Below are 15,284 nucleotides of genomic sequence, written 5' to 3' on the forward strand. Positions count from 1 at the left end.
ACAGCGACTGTTTATTTTACACACACACACACACACACACTCGTCTGATGTGTGTGGGTGTCTGAGAATGTTTTGTGTTTTGTTAAGCTTTATCGCATTTGCATGGCATGACAGCGACAGCGGAGACAGCAGCAGCGGCGAAGTGTGTGTGTGTGTGTGTGTGTGTCAGGTCAAGTGCTTGGACCGCCCTCGGGTCACTCATTTGTTCTTTTGATTGCTGCCAAACGCAAAACGTTTTTGCCTTTGCCCTTTGTGTCCATACCCCATTTGCCATTTGCCCTTTTGCTTTTGTTGTATTAGCAAAATAAATTACCATTTAGTGCTTTTTGCCACTTACACACACAAATATCTCGACTCGAATTCCTCCTCCTTCTACTTCTCGTTCTTCTTCTTCTTCTTCATGATCGTTACACATGGTCGACGACTGTCGTCCTTTGGCTGCCAAATGAAATTATTGCTGCAGCTTTGCATCCTTTGGTTTGCTTTGTTGGATTATAACCAGAGTTCTATACGACTTTGTGTATGTAGTGGGAGTATCTCCACATGCATGTGTGTGTGTGTGTGTTGGGAACTTAGAGAGTCTCACAATTGCAGCCATAATAAATTGCTCGCAATCGCATTTCCGTTTCTTTATGCGCTTCGATTACTTTGCGCTTGGCTTGTGCCCGTTTTTTTTTTTTTTGCTCTTGCTCTCTTCCACTCTATTCTAGTATATCTGTGTCTTCTTCCCCTACTCCTGCGATTCGTAATTGAATATATAATTTTATTGTACCTCCTTACAAACACACACACTCCCACACACTCACACATATGCATAGATGTGAGTGGCATTTGAATATAAATTGTTTCGTCTGCTTGCAAAATATTCATTTCAATTTATTTGACTCGCTCCGTTTTTTTTTTATTTTTGTTGCTCTTTCTCTACGCTTGCAACTTTTATATTTGTTTGTTATTTAATAAATTATTTATATGCGCTCGCATGTACATTACTCTGTCGTCGTCGTCGTCTTCGTCGCTGCTGCCTCGTCTCACTTCCGGCTTGGCTCGCTCATTATGCGCTTCCGCCGCAAAGTATGCTACAACAACGCTGCGACTTTGGGGACTATGATTGTCGTCGTTGAGCATAGGCAGCTGAGATGCCTTTGATAAAGTAAATTTAACTTTTTTGTGGGGGGTGAGGGGTGTATGAAAGAGGAAATATCTGTTGTCGAACGACAGCTACTAAGCTTTTGATGCTATGCGTCGTGTATTTAACTTGACAACTTTTTTATCTATGTATTTCCGTTTTCCTCTTTTTCCTTGCAGTGCCAAGCAAACCTCAGAATCTCACCGTTCTGGATGTATCGGCTAATAGCATTACAATGTCCTGGCATCCGCCTAAGAATCAGAATGGTGCCATCGCCGGCTATCATGTATTTCACATACACGACAATCAAACTGGCGTCGAAATTGTCAAGAATTCCCGCAACTCGGCCGAGACGCTGATACACTTTGAGCTCCAGAGTCTAAGTAAGTACACATTGCAATTGTCACTCTATTTATAAACATATTCTTAATATACGTAGAATAACTTTTAAACTTAAAGCGCTGCCTAAAAGTATGCTATGGAATTTGCTTGACACGTGAATCGGTGAACTGCATTTCAAACTACTCATTCGACTTATTATTCAACTCTGTTATAAACAACAATCTTTCAATATACGCTTTTTATTTTTAACTTAAAGTGCTGCCTAAAAGTATGCTATAGAAAGAACACCGCGTTTATCCTTCTGAATTTAAAGCACTGCCCGAAAGTATGCTATGAAATTTGCTTAAGACGTGAATCGGTGAACTGCATTTCAAGCTACTTATTCCACTTATTATTCAACTCTATTTTGTAATAATTATTTAATATACACAGTTTATTCTTTTAAACTTAAAGCGCTGCCTAAAAGTATGCTATAGAAAGAACTCCGCGTTTATCCTTTTGAATTTAAAGCGCTGCCCAAAAGTATGCCATGAAATTTGCACGAAACGTGAAACGGGCGAATCGCTGAACGGCATTTCAAGCTACTTATTCAAAGTAAACTCATGCCCGCCAGCTGCCAGCACTTAAAACGCCATTTTAATTGCTTTTTATTGGCCGGCCATCGTGCTGTCAATACCTGATGCTCGGCTCGAGTGCTGTCAGCTCGATGGCCCCTTCACCTTGACTTAATTGTAGCTGAAGTCGATTGTTTGGCTGGCGCTTTGTAATTAAATAGTTTCAAGTGCTTTCCGCTGGCCACTTTTTGTTGTTAACAACTTTGACGCCTGTAATTATGACCGAACAGCAACAACAACAACAGTAACAGACTCTGACTGAGCTTAGCCGCGGCTAAGCGAAGCGAATTATTTGCCAGTCACCAGGCGACGCCCTTTGCATTATTTCATAGCATACTTTTAGGCGGCACAGGAAAGAGAGGCGGGGAAGGAGATGGAGGTGAAGGCAGCTAAAACTGTTGCATAGCTGAGTTATTAGAAGCGGCAGCAACCGCAGCAGCGTCTGCAATTAACTTGCGAGTCACATTCCGTTGTTGCTCATACGCAGCGTGTGCCCTCATGTCAAAGAAGTAGAAATAGCAAGCCGTGTGGGCCGCGCCCACATTGTTTAATTAATTACGCGCATCAGGTGCTCCAGGCATCGAGTTGTTGTTGTTGTTGTTGGCAGCTTTCTGTTGCCTGCAATTTGCCAAAGACTTGCTGCGGAATGCACAGACTTTTTGGCCAACAAATTTGACTTTTGCAAGCGCGCAAAATTTAAACAGTTGAAAATTTAATTTTCATAAATATGAGCACGAATATGCTGTTGCATTACGTTCGATGTTGCACTAATTAAAAACGCACAACATAAATGTGTGTATGTTAATCAACAGCAGTCTCTGAACAATTTTTCATTTTGTCACTGCATATTAAATCAATTTGTATATGTGTGTGTGTGTGAGTGTGTTGGTTGGTTGTTGCACTTTGCCACACTTGACGTTATTAACGCTCGACACTTTGTCAGCGAAACGTTGCTTGCCATAATCAATAGTTGTGGCATCCACACGCTCGTATTTCACACAATGTTTAATTATAACACCAAAGTGCTGCTGCTTCTGATGATGATGTTGCTCCCAGTGACTTTGACCATAATAAATATTGAATAACCGAACTGCAAACAGTTGATGAAAATTGGTAGAGAGTTTAAGAAGAAGCTACTACATTTAATTACATTTTAAAGTTTAGATCTGAAATTAAATCAAATTTTGAAATTTCAATTAAATTATTTTTCAATTTGTAAGTCCAGACAAATTGCTCTGGAGTTATGATAAAAACCAATTCTAATTGTTCTTTTTCTTGTTTTTCTTGTTTTTTTGTGTTTCCGCTTTTGCCATCACAGAACCCTTTACCGACTACCGTGTCATTGTCAAAGCGTTCACAACAAAGAACGAGGGCGAACCCTCCGATCAGATTGCCCAGCGCACAGATGTGGGAGGACCGAGTGCACCGGCGATTGTAAATCTGACATGTCATTCGCAGGAGTCAATTACGATACGCTGGAAGCGACCCTACGAGTTCTACAACACCATCGATTTTTACATCATTAAAACGCGACTGTCCGGCCAGGATACGCACCGTGATATACGCATCAATGCATCTGCCAAGGAGCTGGAAACGGCGGTAAGTGAGAAAAGCTCTCGGACATTGTTTTAAGGTCCAGCCCATTGGGTTTCATAAGCTGTGTGTTGTGTTCTGTGTGTTGTGTGTTGGTCCCAACAATTTATCATGCAGTCGAGGGGATTTTTTTCAAGCTCGTTTCGTTTTGTTTGCAGCAGGCCACAGTTTTTATCGTGTAGCTTGGCAAAAGGGCGACAGACACACATACACACACACAACTTGCTTACCATTGTTGGGAAAATTGTTTGTTCTAGGCGAATTTTATTTGCTTGCTGTTTTTGGCCAGTGCAAAACCCGTTTTTATTCTACAACAAAATGTTGATTGTTGGCAGCAGCTTTACGATGATATTCCCATATTCCTTTTGCTTCATTTTTATTTTTATTTTGTATTTTTTTTATTTTTGGCTACCTCCCCAAAAGGTATGCTTTGATAAACAAACTACGGATGCAGCAAGTAGAACTAGGGAGAGAGAGAGGGAAAGGGAAATAGCCCAAAAAGCTGCAAACAATAATTGCATTTTTATGCCACAAACAGCATAAATAACCACAGACTATCTGCAGATACCCAGCGTTCAATTAGTACAAAACGAAATGAGAGTAAAAATAATTGATTTCGAAAGGGAACAGCAAACAAAAATCTAGATAGAAAACTTGCTACAATTTTAATGTAGAAAAGATGGAATAAACTTTAATCAAATTGTATAGAGATCGAAAATACAGTTGGGCAATTCTTTCAAGTAGAGAGTTATGAAAAGCAAACCACTAAAAAAAAATATCGCGGTGCGACTCATGTAAATATTTTACAAATGTTTATCTGCAGTCACGCCCACAATAGAGCGGGCTTTGCGCTTTTGCTTTGGCTTTGTGCAGCATAAATTCTTGGGCAAAATAATACACACACATCCACATTCACATCCTCATACGCAGGACAGCTGGCACACCTGTATGGTTTGGTAGTGCAAATAAATTAAATTTATGCTGTTTTTGCTGCCGCTGCTTCTGTTTTTTTTTAGTGTATTGTGTGTACGCTTTGTCCGCAGCTTGCACGGTTTTTTTGTTTTTTCTTTTTGTTAGAAAGCAACCAAATATATAAAACTCCGGCAAAACAAGTTGGCCAACAAAATATCGTAACAATAAAATTGTACTATAATACCCGCAACTACAGTATGCAGAAGTCGGACTTTTTTCCATTTACTACCGAAAGGTATTCTATTGTATTTGTTTTCCCTTTTTTTTATTATTTGTTTTTTGTTACTTCAGTTCCGTTTCTATTTGTAATATGAGCTCATCCTCAATTCCCCATTCCCATTCCCATTCCTTGTTTTGTCGCGCATTTTTCATTGTTTTCGGTGCGAACTATTTTTGTAATTGAAATATTTTTTGGCGTCACAAATAAAACGTATGAAATGTAATAATATTTTCTTGCGCACCAGCAACAACAACAGCAAAAAAATGACAATTAAATAAATAAAATGGTAAAACAATACGCCAAAAAATTGCAAACAAAGCGCCGTAAATTATTGTAATCAGCGTTGTTTTTCACATAGTTTATATACATTCTTTTTTGTGCATTAAATTCATGAATTTTATGATTTTTCTTTTTGCAGATGATACTACAAAATCTGACTACAAATTCCTACTATGAAGTCAAGGTGGCAGCGGCAACATTCAGCGTTATAAATCCCAAGAAAATTGTGGTCGGCAAGTTTTCAGATCCACGAATTGTAAGTATCCCATAAAGAAACCAAATTTACACACACAAAATTTGAATGCTGACACTCGAATTTGCAGCGAAGAAAAATGCAATGTCAGTTGGCTAAGACAGTGTCATAAACTTGCTTGTAATATTACAAAATTGTGTCAGATCTGCCAAGTCAATGCCTTGCAAATGTCTTTAGCGTGGCAACCGCGGCGTATGAGTAATATTTGTAACCATTTAATGGAACTTTCGAGCCACGCCTTTCAATGCCTTTATTGACTTTTAAACTGTGTCGCAAAAGAAACTCGAAACTTGTCATTACGATATCCTTAATGACATTTAACCTCATACATAAAATATATAAGTTTGTTATATGCAGTGAAAAACCGTGACAAAAATCTACTTACCAATTTAGTTGACCTCGTTGCCCATTGTTAGGGTTCGCTTGGGATGGCAAAATGTCATGCCCTCATAATTTTTGCAGTCTCTGCTCTTTATGCTTGAGCATGTGTGTTTGTTTGTGTTGTTCTTTTTTTTTTTGTTAACCATTTTATGCCTTTTGCTGTGCTGTGCTGTGCTGTGCATTTACATATAATTCATTGCTGCTGTTGTGTTTTCGCTTGAATTTCAAGTGGCTGCACCTTTTGGCCACATTTACATGCTACACTTCCGCTGCGACTTCCGCTTAGGCGGACCTCCTCGAGCCACACACACACACACATACACACACACACACACACACATATGCGCGCATAGCAAATGGCTTTTAAATAAATATAATTTATGCAGCAACAATGCAAGCAAAACAAATGTTTAATTTTTGCACAGCAGCAGCAACAGAAGGCAACAAAAATATGAAATTCTATTTTGCTGAAACAACAAGGGTGAACAACACACACACAAACACACACGAGTGGGTAAAAAAAAGTGTAGCATACGCCCAGGCGCTAGATACAACAATACGCTTTACTTTTCAGGCCGCAACTGCTGCAAAAGACATAAATCTCTACTCTATTCAACCCCAAAATGATTTACCTCTGTACTTTTGCCTTTCACTTTCATTATACGCTTCCCCCCATTTCTTTTCTCTTTGCAGATACAATTGCAACCGAACTGCGAGAAGATTCAACCGCTGCTGCGTCAATCGCACAATGATTACAATTTGGCTGTGCTGGTTGGCATCATATTCAGCTGCTTTGGCATCGTGCTGATCGTCATGGCCTTCTTCTTGTGGAGGTAAGTGGCGATCCTTGTCAACATCTCATACCCCTTTCCCCTTGCTGCCCCCTTTAGTGGCAAGTGCAGCTGCAACAACGTTTGCGGCACGTGCAGACGCCATAAATAAAATACTCCCAGTTCGTTGTGCGCCACATTCGAATGCTGCTGTTAGAGATATACTACGAACCCCTCCCCTGCCCCTCACACCCCCGCAGCGCCATATAAATATAGCCAAGACAACAAATCAAACGGGGCAACAAACACAACTACAACAACATACAACTGGGCACAACAGACACCCGCCAGATAGAAACTAACATAATGCTAAAGCCAAATGCACAGCAGGCGACGCAGCAAGCTTCTATTTTGGGTGCGTGTGCCGATGAAAATGTTTTTATTTTCCATTTTGATTTCCCTAAAACCGACACAAAATAAATATATGTGCGTACTTTTGCATATATCTTCAAATCAAATATATATACATACATATATATATCCAAGTGGCACAGAAAGAGTTTTGAACTGCTTCAACTGTCTGGGGATTGGCAAGTAAATTAAGCAAGTGCTTAGCTCTTAAAATATAGATGAATATATCTATTGAATTTCTATGGAAATGTGTGTATTTTAACTCCAGTTTATTGCGGACATTTTTAATATATTTTCAGCACTATTTATGAAAGAAATTTTGATAGAATTTCCGACCAAAATCTGCAATCAATTGCTAAAGCAAATATTGTGAGTGTTTAGCTCTAGAGAGATAACATAATATATCCCTAAAATTTTAAGGAAGATGTGTGTATTCAAAATATTATTTGATACATATTATAATATAACATACTTGGTTCGAGTTTCTAACTCGAGTTTCTAACTCGATAAACCACAGAAATCTTAAGTGAACTTCTAATCTGATTAAATTCAGAAAACATCAATGATTTCTTAACGCAAACTAAAAGTAAATAGATTGGCTACTTGCCAATAATGCAAGTGCTTAGCACTTAAAATATGGGAGAATATGTCTTTGAAATTTCCATAAAAATGTGCATACTTAAGAACATGGATTGCATCATAGCCTAATTCTAGAAGTTGATAAATAATCTTCAATTTTCTAAGGAAATTAAATTCAGAAATTACCAATCAATTTGTAACTTGAATTAAATGTAAAGAGTTCAATGATTAATGGTTATAAAATTGAGGAATATATCTTTTAAATTTTATAAATATTTGTACACAAAGTTAATTACATAATTTTAAACTCGATTGATTACAAAATCTTAATAGAATTTCTACCTCGATTAATTACATAAATCTTCAATGAATTTCTAACTCGATTAGCTCAATCTAAAAAAAAAGTGTTCAATTGAAATCGTGTTGAATAGAAACATTGTAGCAAATGAATCAATTTCCACACTCATCCACAATTGAACTTCATTCATACCTCGTTCAGCAACAATAAACGCCAACAACTGGCGCATCCTTTGAACATGAAATGGGAGATGGCAGAGAGTAAACAGCAAAAGGCGCAGATCAGAATTGAAATAGACAAAAAAAAAGGGTTTGGTTACTCGTTCTCATTCTCGTTGCCCGTACGCCCGCATATTCATTAGAAATGTTAATTAAAATTCAAATCACAAAAAACATAAACCCATCCAGGGAAAGGAAAAATGGAAGTGGCAAGAAAAGGAAAGGAACGAAAAAGACAAGCAAACAGTTTTAAGTTACTTAAAGTCTTTATTATGTGTAAGAGTGGTTAACCCATTTGCCGTAAAGTTGCCCAATCTCTTCAGGAAACAAAGGCCCCAGGCAGACCCACAAGTCCTACACAACCTACGTCCTTATTCCTTATTCCTGCAGCCTGCATCTAGTATAAAGAAAATGCGAAACATTTTTAACTTCAATGGGAAATTTTTACTCTTTTTTTTTCTCTATGCCATTTTTCATGCTCCCGCGAATATGTCAAATAAAAGTTGCACCCCCGCCCCTCTCACAGTATTCAACACACAGCTCCTCGTGTTTTCTAACAAATTAATGCCATTTTTATTTATTTTTTACAAATACGCCGGGCAAGTTAAGGGACATCGCTCAACGCGGGAATGGGGCAGAGTAGAAATATATGTACATAAATATAAAAGGGGAGCGCAAAGCACTTTTTAAAAGCTTACCATTTCTCAACTTGCCAAAGTTTTCGTTCAACAGCAACAACAACAACACAACATACAAGAAAAAATAAATATAATTTTATTTTGTTGTATTTGGCCAAACAAAATAAATTTCGACAATTTCCCTTTCAATGCAAACAACAAATAAAAGATGCTAAATGAGAGCGAAAGGGTTTTCGGGTTTTATGAGTTGGGTAAACGTCAGTCAAACAATATGTATGTGAAAATACGGGACTAAAAGTAACTTGAAATTAACTTTCGACTGTTAAACTAAATTGAATACATATTTAGAATTCGTCCGGAAAGTCTCTAATGCAATCAAGGTGGAAGTTCTTGTTGCTGCCTGTTACAATTTCAAATTGAAATATTACATATTTCATCATGGCCTAGAATATATCGTTCACATACATATATATAGTAGAGTACTATTTATAGCTTCAACTCAATTGGTTGTGGGCGCGCATTCCTTTTGGGTTCGTCGATAGTTAAGTTAGAAAGGAACACACAAGAGGACCCCAATTTATGCTGGCAGGCGAAAACTTTTATGCTGATGTCACACAAAATACTCAAAGAATTTATATTGGAACAATTTGCCGGTTAGAATACTTACAAAAATATGTCAACGATAACAACAATTTTTATTTACATTTTGACGCCAAGTGAACAAAAACAAAAATGGAAAAACTTTGTATCTTCCATACTCTGTTGTGTCGTAGCATATATACATATATATATCTGTCCTTATCTCCTGCATAGATCTGTCCTTGTCGCACCCTGTTATTATGAGTGTGTGTGTGTTGTACAATGTTGGTAGTTTCGTATTTTATGCAGTTTGGCAACATTGTTTCGCGGCAATCGCTTTGTCTGCCTCTTGCCTTATGGATACACGCGTGTGTGTAACACACTTTGCATGTGTGTGTGTGTGTGAGTGTGTGCGGGAGGGGAATGAGTGTTCTGCGGGTTTGTTGTGTGTCAGAGAATTTTGCTGCCAACTTTTGCTTTTGCCCAAAAAAGAAAACAACAATGCCTGGCAAGAAATTGTTTTGGCTTCGTATGCGCAACTTTTGCCAACGTGCCATTGTTGCCCCGTTGCCCCAGCAACAGCAACAGCAGCAACTGCTGAAGGCTGAAATATTAGAAGCACGTGTGCACAATGGACCAAGACAGCGGGCGGGTCAAAGTGTGTTGGTAAGGCGCTTGGCAGCAGCAAGTTAGCAAAAAGAGAACAATTTGAAGGCTGTCCGTAAAGTGAACCTGAAAAAGTACTATATATCGTACATATATGTATTTTTGTATATGTAAGATTTCACTTCATCAGTCTTGTGTTCGCTTTCGTTCGTTCATCCTGCTGCTGCTGCTGGCAGCTATAAAACTTTTCCAACTTGAAACTTTAATATCTGTATCTCTGTGTGTTAGCATCATCATCAGAATCAACAGCATCGACAGCCCAGACATGATTTCGCCTCTTTCACTTTTCATGTCTTTTTCCCTTTTTGCATATCGAGTGCCAAGTTCGAGTGAATATTCTGTGCTCTACTTTATCAAACACAGTTGTGGAAAAACTTTTGCTCTGCTCTGCAATTGTTATGCTTACTGCCAATTAGGCGTTTAATCTGTCTGCTCTGATAAGACGTCCAAAGTTTCCACAATGCCGAAAAGGGTTTTGTGCGAGTGCGACCGAAGCGGACTGAGTTCAAACTCTACGTATCTTATCGCACAGCTGATTGAAAGCTCGCTCACTTACAGATCAACAACGAGAGAGAGAGAGCGCTTTAGCATTGCTCATGTTAAACTTAACAGAGGCATTTACAGCATGTAAAATAACATGGGGGCGCGCTGTCGTGAACCGACTGCAGCATTTCATGCCAATTGAGATTTCAGTTTCGTTTTGATAATCGACTCGTGATCAACAAGTGAGCGAAGGGCAAGCACGAACACGAATTGTGTGTGTGTGAGAGAAAGAGAGAGAGAGCGAATCAAATGCACGTTTGACGAACTTAAACAGAGAGTGCGAAAGAGTGAGAGCAAGCACTTGCTTATCAAAGCAGAGAACTAGCAAAAATCCGATAAGCAAACTGCCGAATTAGTTTGTTGTTGTTCTGCCGTCAAAACATAAAAGCAACTGCATGAGTGTTGGTGTCACTGTGCGCGTGTCGGTGTGTGTGTGTGTGTTTGTGTGCGTCTATTGCGTACTACGTACGATTTTTGCAAGTGCTTGGCGACAGAGCGGCTGCCTTTGACTCGGAACGCGCCTTGCAATTGCCGATATGACGTAATTCGTGTAAATAAAAGTGCGCAACAATAACAACAAAGGCCAGCAACAAGTGCAATGCAATTTGACTGGTAGACAACAAAAGCTTTGTCACCTCCCGCCCGCTCCCCGGCCAGCTCGTTCGTCTCTTCGACACCCACTTCCAATAACAGCGAGAGATCATCGAGCAGAGCAGCATGTCAGCAGCAGCTGGAGGGGAAAAGCGGCGCAGCAGCACCTCAACGACGGCAGCGTCAGCAGCATCGACGCCGCTCGCACGCCGCAAATCGCAACGTGGAAATTGGTTTACGTAAGTTTCTCGCTGCTTGCCGCCGCCGCCGCCGTCGCCGCGAACATTTTCCCAACTGGGCCACCGCCGGGCTAAGTGGGCCATTTATTTGCCCGCTCACGTGTAAGATGGGTGGGGAGGGGTAGTGAGGGGGTGCCAAGAAGACAGACCACCCAACGTAAACAGAATCTTCCGATCAACTTTATGACAAAAACAATCAACAACAGAGAATGCATAGCAAATGAGCACAGCAGCAGCAGCAGCAAACAGCAACAATAACAACACTTAAACTGCTGCCAAAAGCATAAGAAATAAATAAACAAAACGGAAGTTGACAAAGAAAACAAGAAACCCATGAGCAATAGACAACACAAATAGTCGCTGCCTTAGATACCCTATAATATAACGATATCTTACATAAGCAAGCGATTAAGAAACATTTATCATTGCCAGCGAAATTATCTAGCTGCTTTTTTTTTGTTTTGCCTCTGATTACAAAACACATTTAAATAGCAGATGGAGGGGGAAAGGGGGAAGGGGGAAAATATTGTAATGTGTGTGTTGTGCACTTACTTTATAGGGTCGTAAATGTCTCGGCTCTATGATTTACAAACGTCGTCGTGACCAAGTTTATAATAAATGTATTTTGCTACAATAAATATTTGGTGCGTAATAGCTGCGCGCCATCAACAATAACAAAAACACCGTCGAATGGCAAAAAACAACAATATTAGCTATGCATAGGAAATAAACCGAAAGACTTGTATAAAGTTGTCTCAGTTGTTATTGCCGTCGATAAGGAAACTCAACTGTGGATCAGATTTTTTTTAAGAAAAACATGCGTATCAAATATAGAAATTCCAATTGAAAGAAAATACACGATATGCAAACAAAGAACATGCGAGTGAGAGGGAGAGAGGGAACATTTTGTATCTATAGACAGACACTTGGTAAACATTGGGTGTAGAGTAGTATTATCTATCGTAGCGTAGAGCTGAAAGAGGCTGATAAGAAGCGGCCTAATCAGTGAAGCACTTCGCACCATAAGCACAAGACAAAGAAGGCTCGCAACATTTTCTGATTCTGATTAGCTGTTGCATCGACGCATCTTGCAACCGTGCAACAACATTCATAGAATGCAACGAAGCGCAGCGAAAGTTTTGGGCCAAGTTCTAGTTGTTGTGCGTTGAATGGCGAAACTTGGTGGCAAAGTTTGTGCTCCTTGTAATCGCTTAAGCCAATTACAAAAAAAACTTAACCTCAATTTTGCAAGCAGCTGCCATTCAAAATGCTCGAACTTAAGCAATGTTGTCACTCAACTTCAAAAAAAAAAAGAAATAGAAAATAAAAATGAAGATGAAGATGAAAATGAAATGAAAAAATTGTGTTTTTGCGTTTCCTGTTTATGCCTCGCTGCTACTAAATACCTGTTAATGTTGAACCCACCCACCCCAAGGATCCTAGGTACTTAGTTCTTAGTGTCCTTCAATGGTCAACCAGCTGTCTACTTTCCCTTTGCTCTGACAGAGCTCATTATTAATGCATTTTGATTTTGTTAAAAGCAGCACACTGCACATTGAATATGTCTCTCACTCTCTCTCAGCCTGACACCTGGACAGTATTTCATCATTTCTATTTAATTCTAGCAAAAGTGGAATTATGTTTTTCTTAAGATACAAAAACACGATTGCTTTCAACGACTAGTTGCGTATTTATTCATGAGTTACTACGCGCTTTCAATTCCTCGAATCATTCCACTCTCTAATTAGCATTGCAATTTGCCACCTTGGTTTAACACATGAACATTCTCTGTTTTTTGTGGCTTCGCTAATTCCAGCAGAAAGTGCTTCCATGCCGCCTACTACTATCTGGACGATCCGCCACATCATCCCAATGCACCGCAGGTCGACTGGGAGGTGCCCGTCAAGATCGGCGACGAAATCCGCGCTGCTGTGCCCGTCAATGAGTTTGCCAAGCATGTGGCATCGTTGCATGCGGATGGCGACATTGGATTCAGTCGCGAATACGAGGCTATACAGAACGAATGCATCACCGATGATCTGGCCTGCGAGCACTCGCAGCATCCGGAGAATAAACGCAAGAATCGCTACCTCAACATTACAGCCTGTAAGTGCACAAAGCAAACGCGAAAATATTCTCGAACCATGTCGCGTATACTTAATATTCTTATTCATACTTTCAGACGATCACAGTCGCGTGCATTTGCATCCCACGCCCGGACAGAAAAAGAATCTGGACTATATCAATGCCAATTTCATCGATGGCTATCAAAAGTCACATGCCTTCATTGGCACCCAAGGTCCGCTGCCCGATACCTTCGATTGCTTCTGGCGCATGATCTGGGAACAACGTGTGGCGATCATTGTGATGATCACCAATTTGGTGGAGCGTGGCCGACGCAAATGCGACATGTATTGGCCCAAGGATGGTGTTGAAACCTATGGTGTGATACAGGTCAAGCTGGTGGAGGAGGAAGTCATGTCCACGTACACGGTGCGCACGCTGCAGATCAAGCATCTCAAGGTGAGTAAAGTGTAGTCAAAATTGACATTCTTACAAGTCAACTAATTGATATCTCTTCTCGCTTGCAGCTCAAGAAAAAGAAGCAGTGCAATATGGAGAAAATCGTCTATCAATATCATTACACCAACTGGCCAGATCATGGCACACCGGATCATCCGCTTCCAGTGCTCAATTTCATCAAGAAATCCTCAGCAGCCAATCCCGCCGAGGCGGGTCCCATTGTTGTCCACTGCAGGTGAGTGAAGCACAAAGATACTGAGTACAATAAACAAATCTGGGAGCAAAAAAAAAATATTGAATGCTAAATCGTGCCAACAGATTTGTACTTTGGTATTATGAATTACTTTGCACAAAAAAAGCAAGAACAAAATTCTCAAGTTTCACAAATTTTCGAAATCGTGCCAAAAGATTTTTACTTTGATTTTGTGTACGCAATTTTTATGGCACTCTTTAAGCACAAAGAAAAAGGAAGAACAAAGTTCTTAAGTTTAAGAAATTTGCTATTTAAAAAGAATGATTCTTTATTAATAAGTATTGAAACCTTGTTTCAATAAGTTTCTAAATTAAAATCTGGTTTCTTGTCTCAAGAATTTCTTTTAAAGAAAAAAATGGTTTAACTTGCGAAATTATCAATCTTAAAAAATAATTCTTTATTAAGTATTGAAATCTTGTTTCAATAACTATTTTAGACTGAAATCTTGTTTCAACAAAATATCAAAATATTGTTCGGCTTGATTTCTGTTCTAGTTCTTAGAACGTAATTTATTTCTTTGTGAAGCAATTCTGAACTTGATTTTCCATTTACTCTCACAGCGCTGGCGTTGGACGCACTGGCACCTACATTGTGCTGGACGCGATGCTGAAGCAGATACAGCAAAAATCGATTGCCAATGTCTTTGGCTTTCTGCGACACATTCGCGCCCAGCGCAATTTCCTTGTCCAAACGGAGGAGCAGTACATCTTTCTGCACGACGCTCTGGTCGAGGCGATTGCCTCCGGCGAAACCAATCTGCCCACCGAGCAGATCGAGGAGCTCAAGAACTGCACTCCGTACTTGGAGCAGCAGTATAAGAACATCATACAATTCCAGACCAAGGACATACACATTGCGTCCGCCATGAAGCAGGTGAACTCGATCAAAAATCGTGGCGCCATCTTTCCCATCGAGGGCAGTCGAGTGCATCTGACACCGAAGCCCGGCGAGGATGGCAGCGATTACATAAACGCCTCGTGGCTGCATGGTTTCAGGCGACTGCGCGACTTCATTGTCACCCAGCATCCCATGACGCACACGATAAAGGACTTCTGGCAAATGGTCTGGGATCACAATGCACAGACCATTGTGCTGCTCTCATCGCTGGATGATATTGTAAGTGAATGCAAAGTGCAAAGCACATTTAAAACCACATTTCAATTTAATGTTTGATTTACGAAAAATATAGCTAAAAT

At 39.8% G+C, this 15,284-nt stretch overlaps 2 protein-coding genes across 8 annotated transcripts in view; one reads left to right on the forward strand and one right to left on the reverse strand.

The window, feature by feature from the left end:
* Nucleotides 1–15,284, forward strand: part of LOC117574869 (tyrosine-protein phosphatase 99A) — a 113,599-nt gene that overhangs the window by 94,777 nt on the left and 3,538 nt on the right. For 5 of the 7 annotated variants that reach the window (XM_052008193.1, XM_052008194.1, XM_052008191.1 and 2 more), the window contains 8 exons: nucleotides 1,306–1,509; nucleotides 3,401–3,681; nucleotides 5,286–5,402; nucleotides 6,474–6,613; nucleotides 13,129–13,418; nucleotides 13,495–13,835; nucleotides 13,904–14,070; nucleotides 14,649–15,204. In XM_052008193.1, the coding sequence (XP_051864153.1) occupies nucleotides 1,306–1,509; nucleotides 3,401–3,681; nucleotides 5,286–5,402; nucleotides 6,474–6,613; nucleotides 13,129–13,418; nucleotides 13,495–13,835; nucleotides 13,904–14,070; nucleotides 14,649–15,204 (2,096 nt within the window). Of the gene's footprint in view, nucleotides 1–1,305; nucleotides 1,510–3,400; nucleotides 3,682–5,285; nucleotides 5,403–6,473; nucleotides 6,614–10,631; nucleotides 11,313–13,128; nucleotides 13,419–13,494; nucleotides 13,836–13,903; nucleotides 14,071–14,648; nucleotides 15,205–15,284 lie in introns of those variants that run through there. The other 2 variants (XM_052008195.1, XM_052008196.1) reach the window with 2 other exon arrangements.
* The window catches only part of LOC117574870 (uncharacterized protein C2orf42 homolog), a 40,815-nt gene that overhangs the window by 17,409 nt on the left and 8,122 nt on the right, over nucleotides 1–15,284 (reverse strand). The gene's annotated exons all lie outside the window — the stretch shown is intronic.

The sequence above is a fragment of the Drosophila albomicans genome, chromosome 2R (assembly GCF_009650485.2).
Source record: "Drosophila albomicans strain 15112-1751.03 chromosome 2R, ASM965048v2, whole genome shotgun sequence".
Lineage (NCBI taxonomy): Eukaryota > Metazoa > Arthropoda > Insecta > Diptera > Drosophilidae > Drosophila > Drosophila albomicans.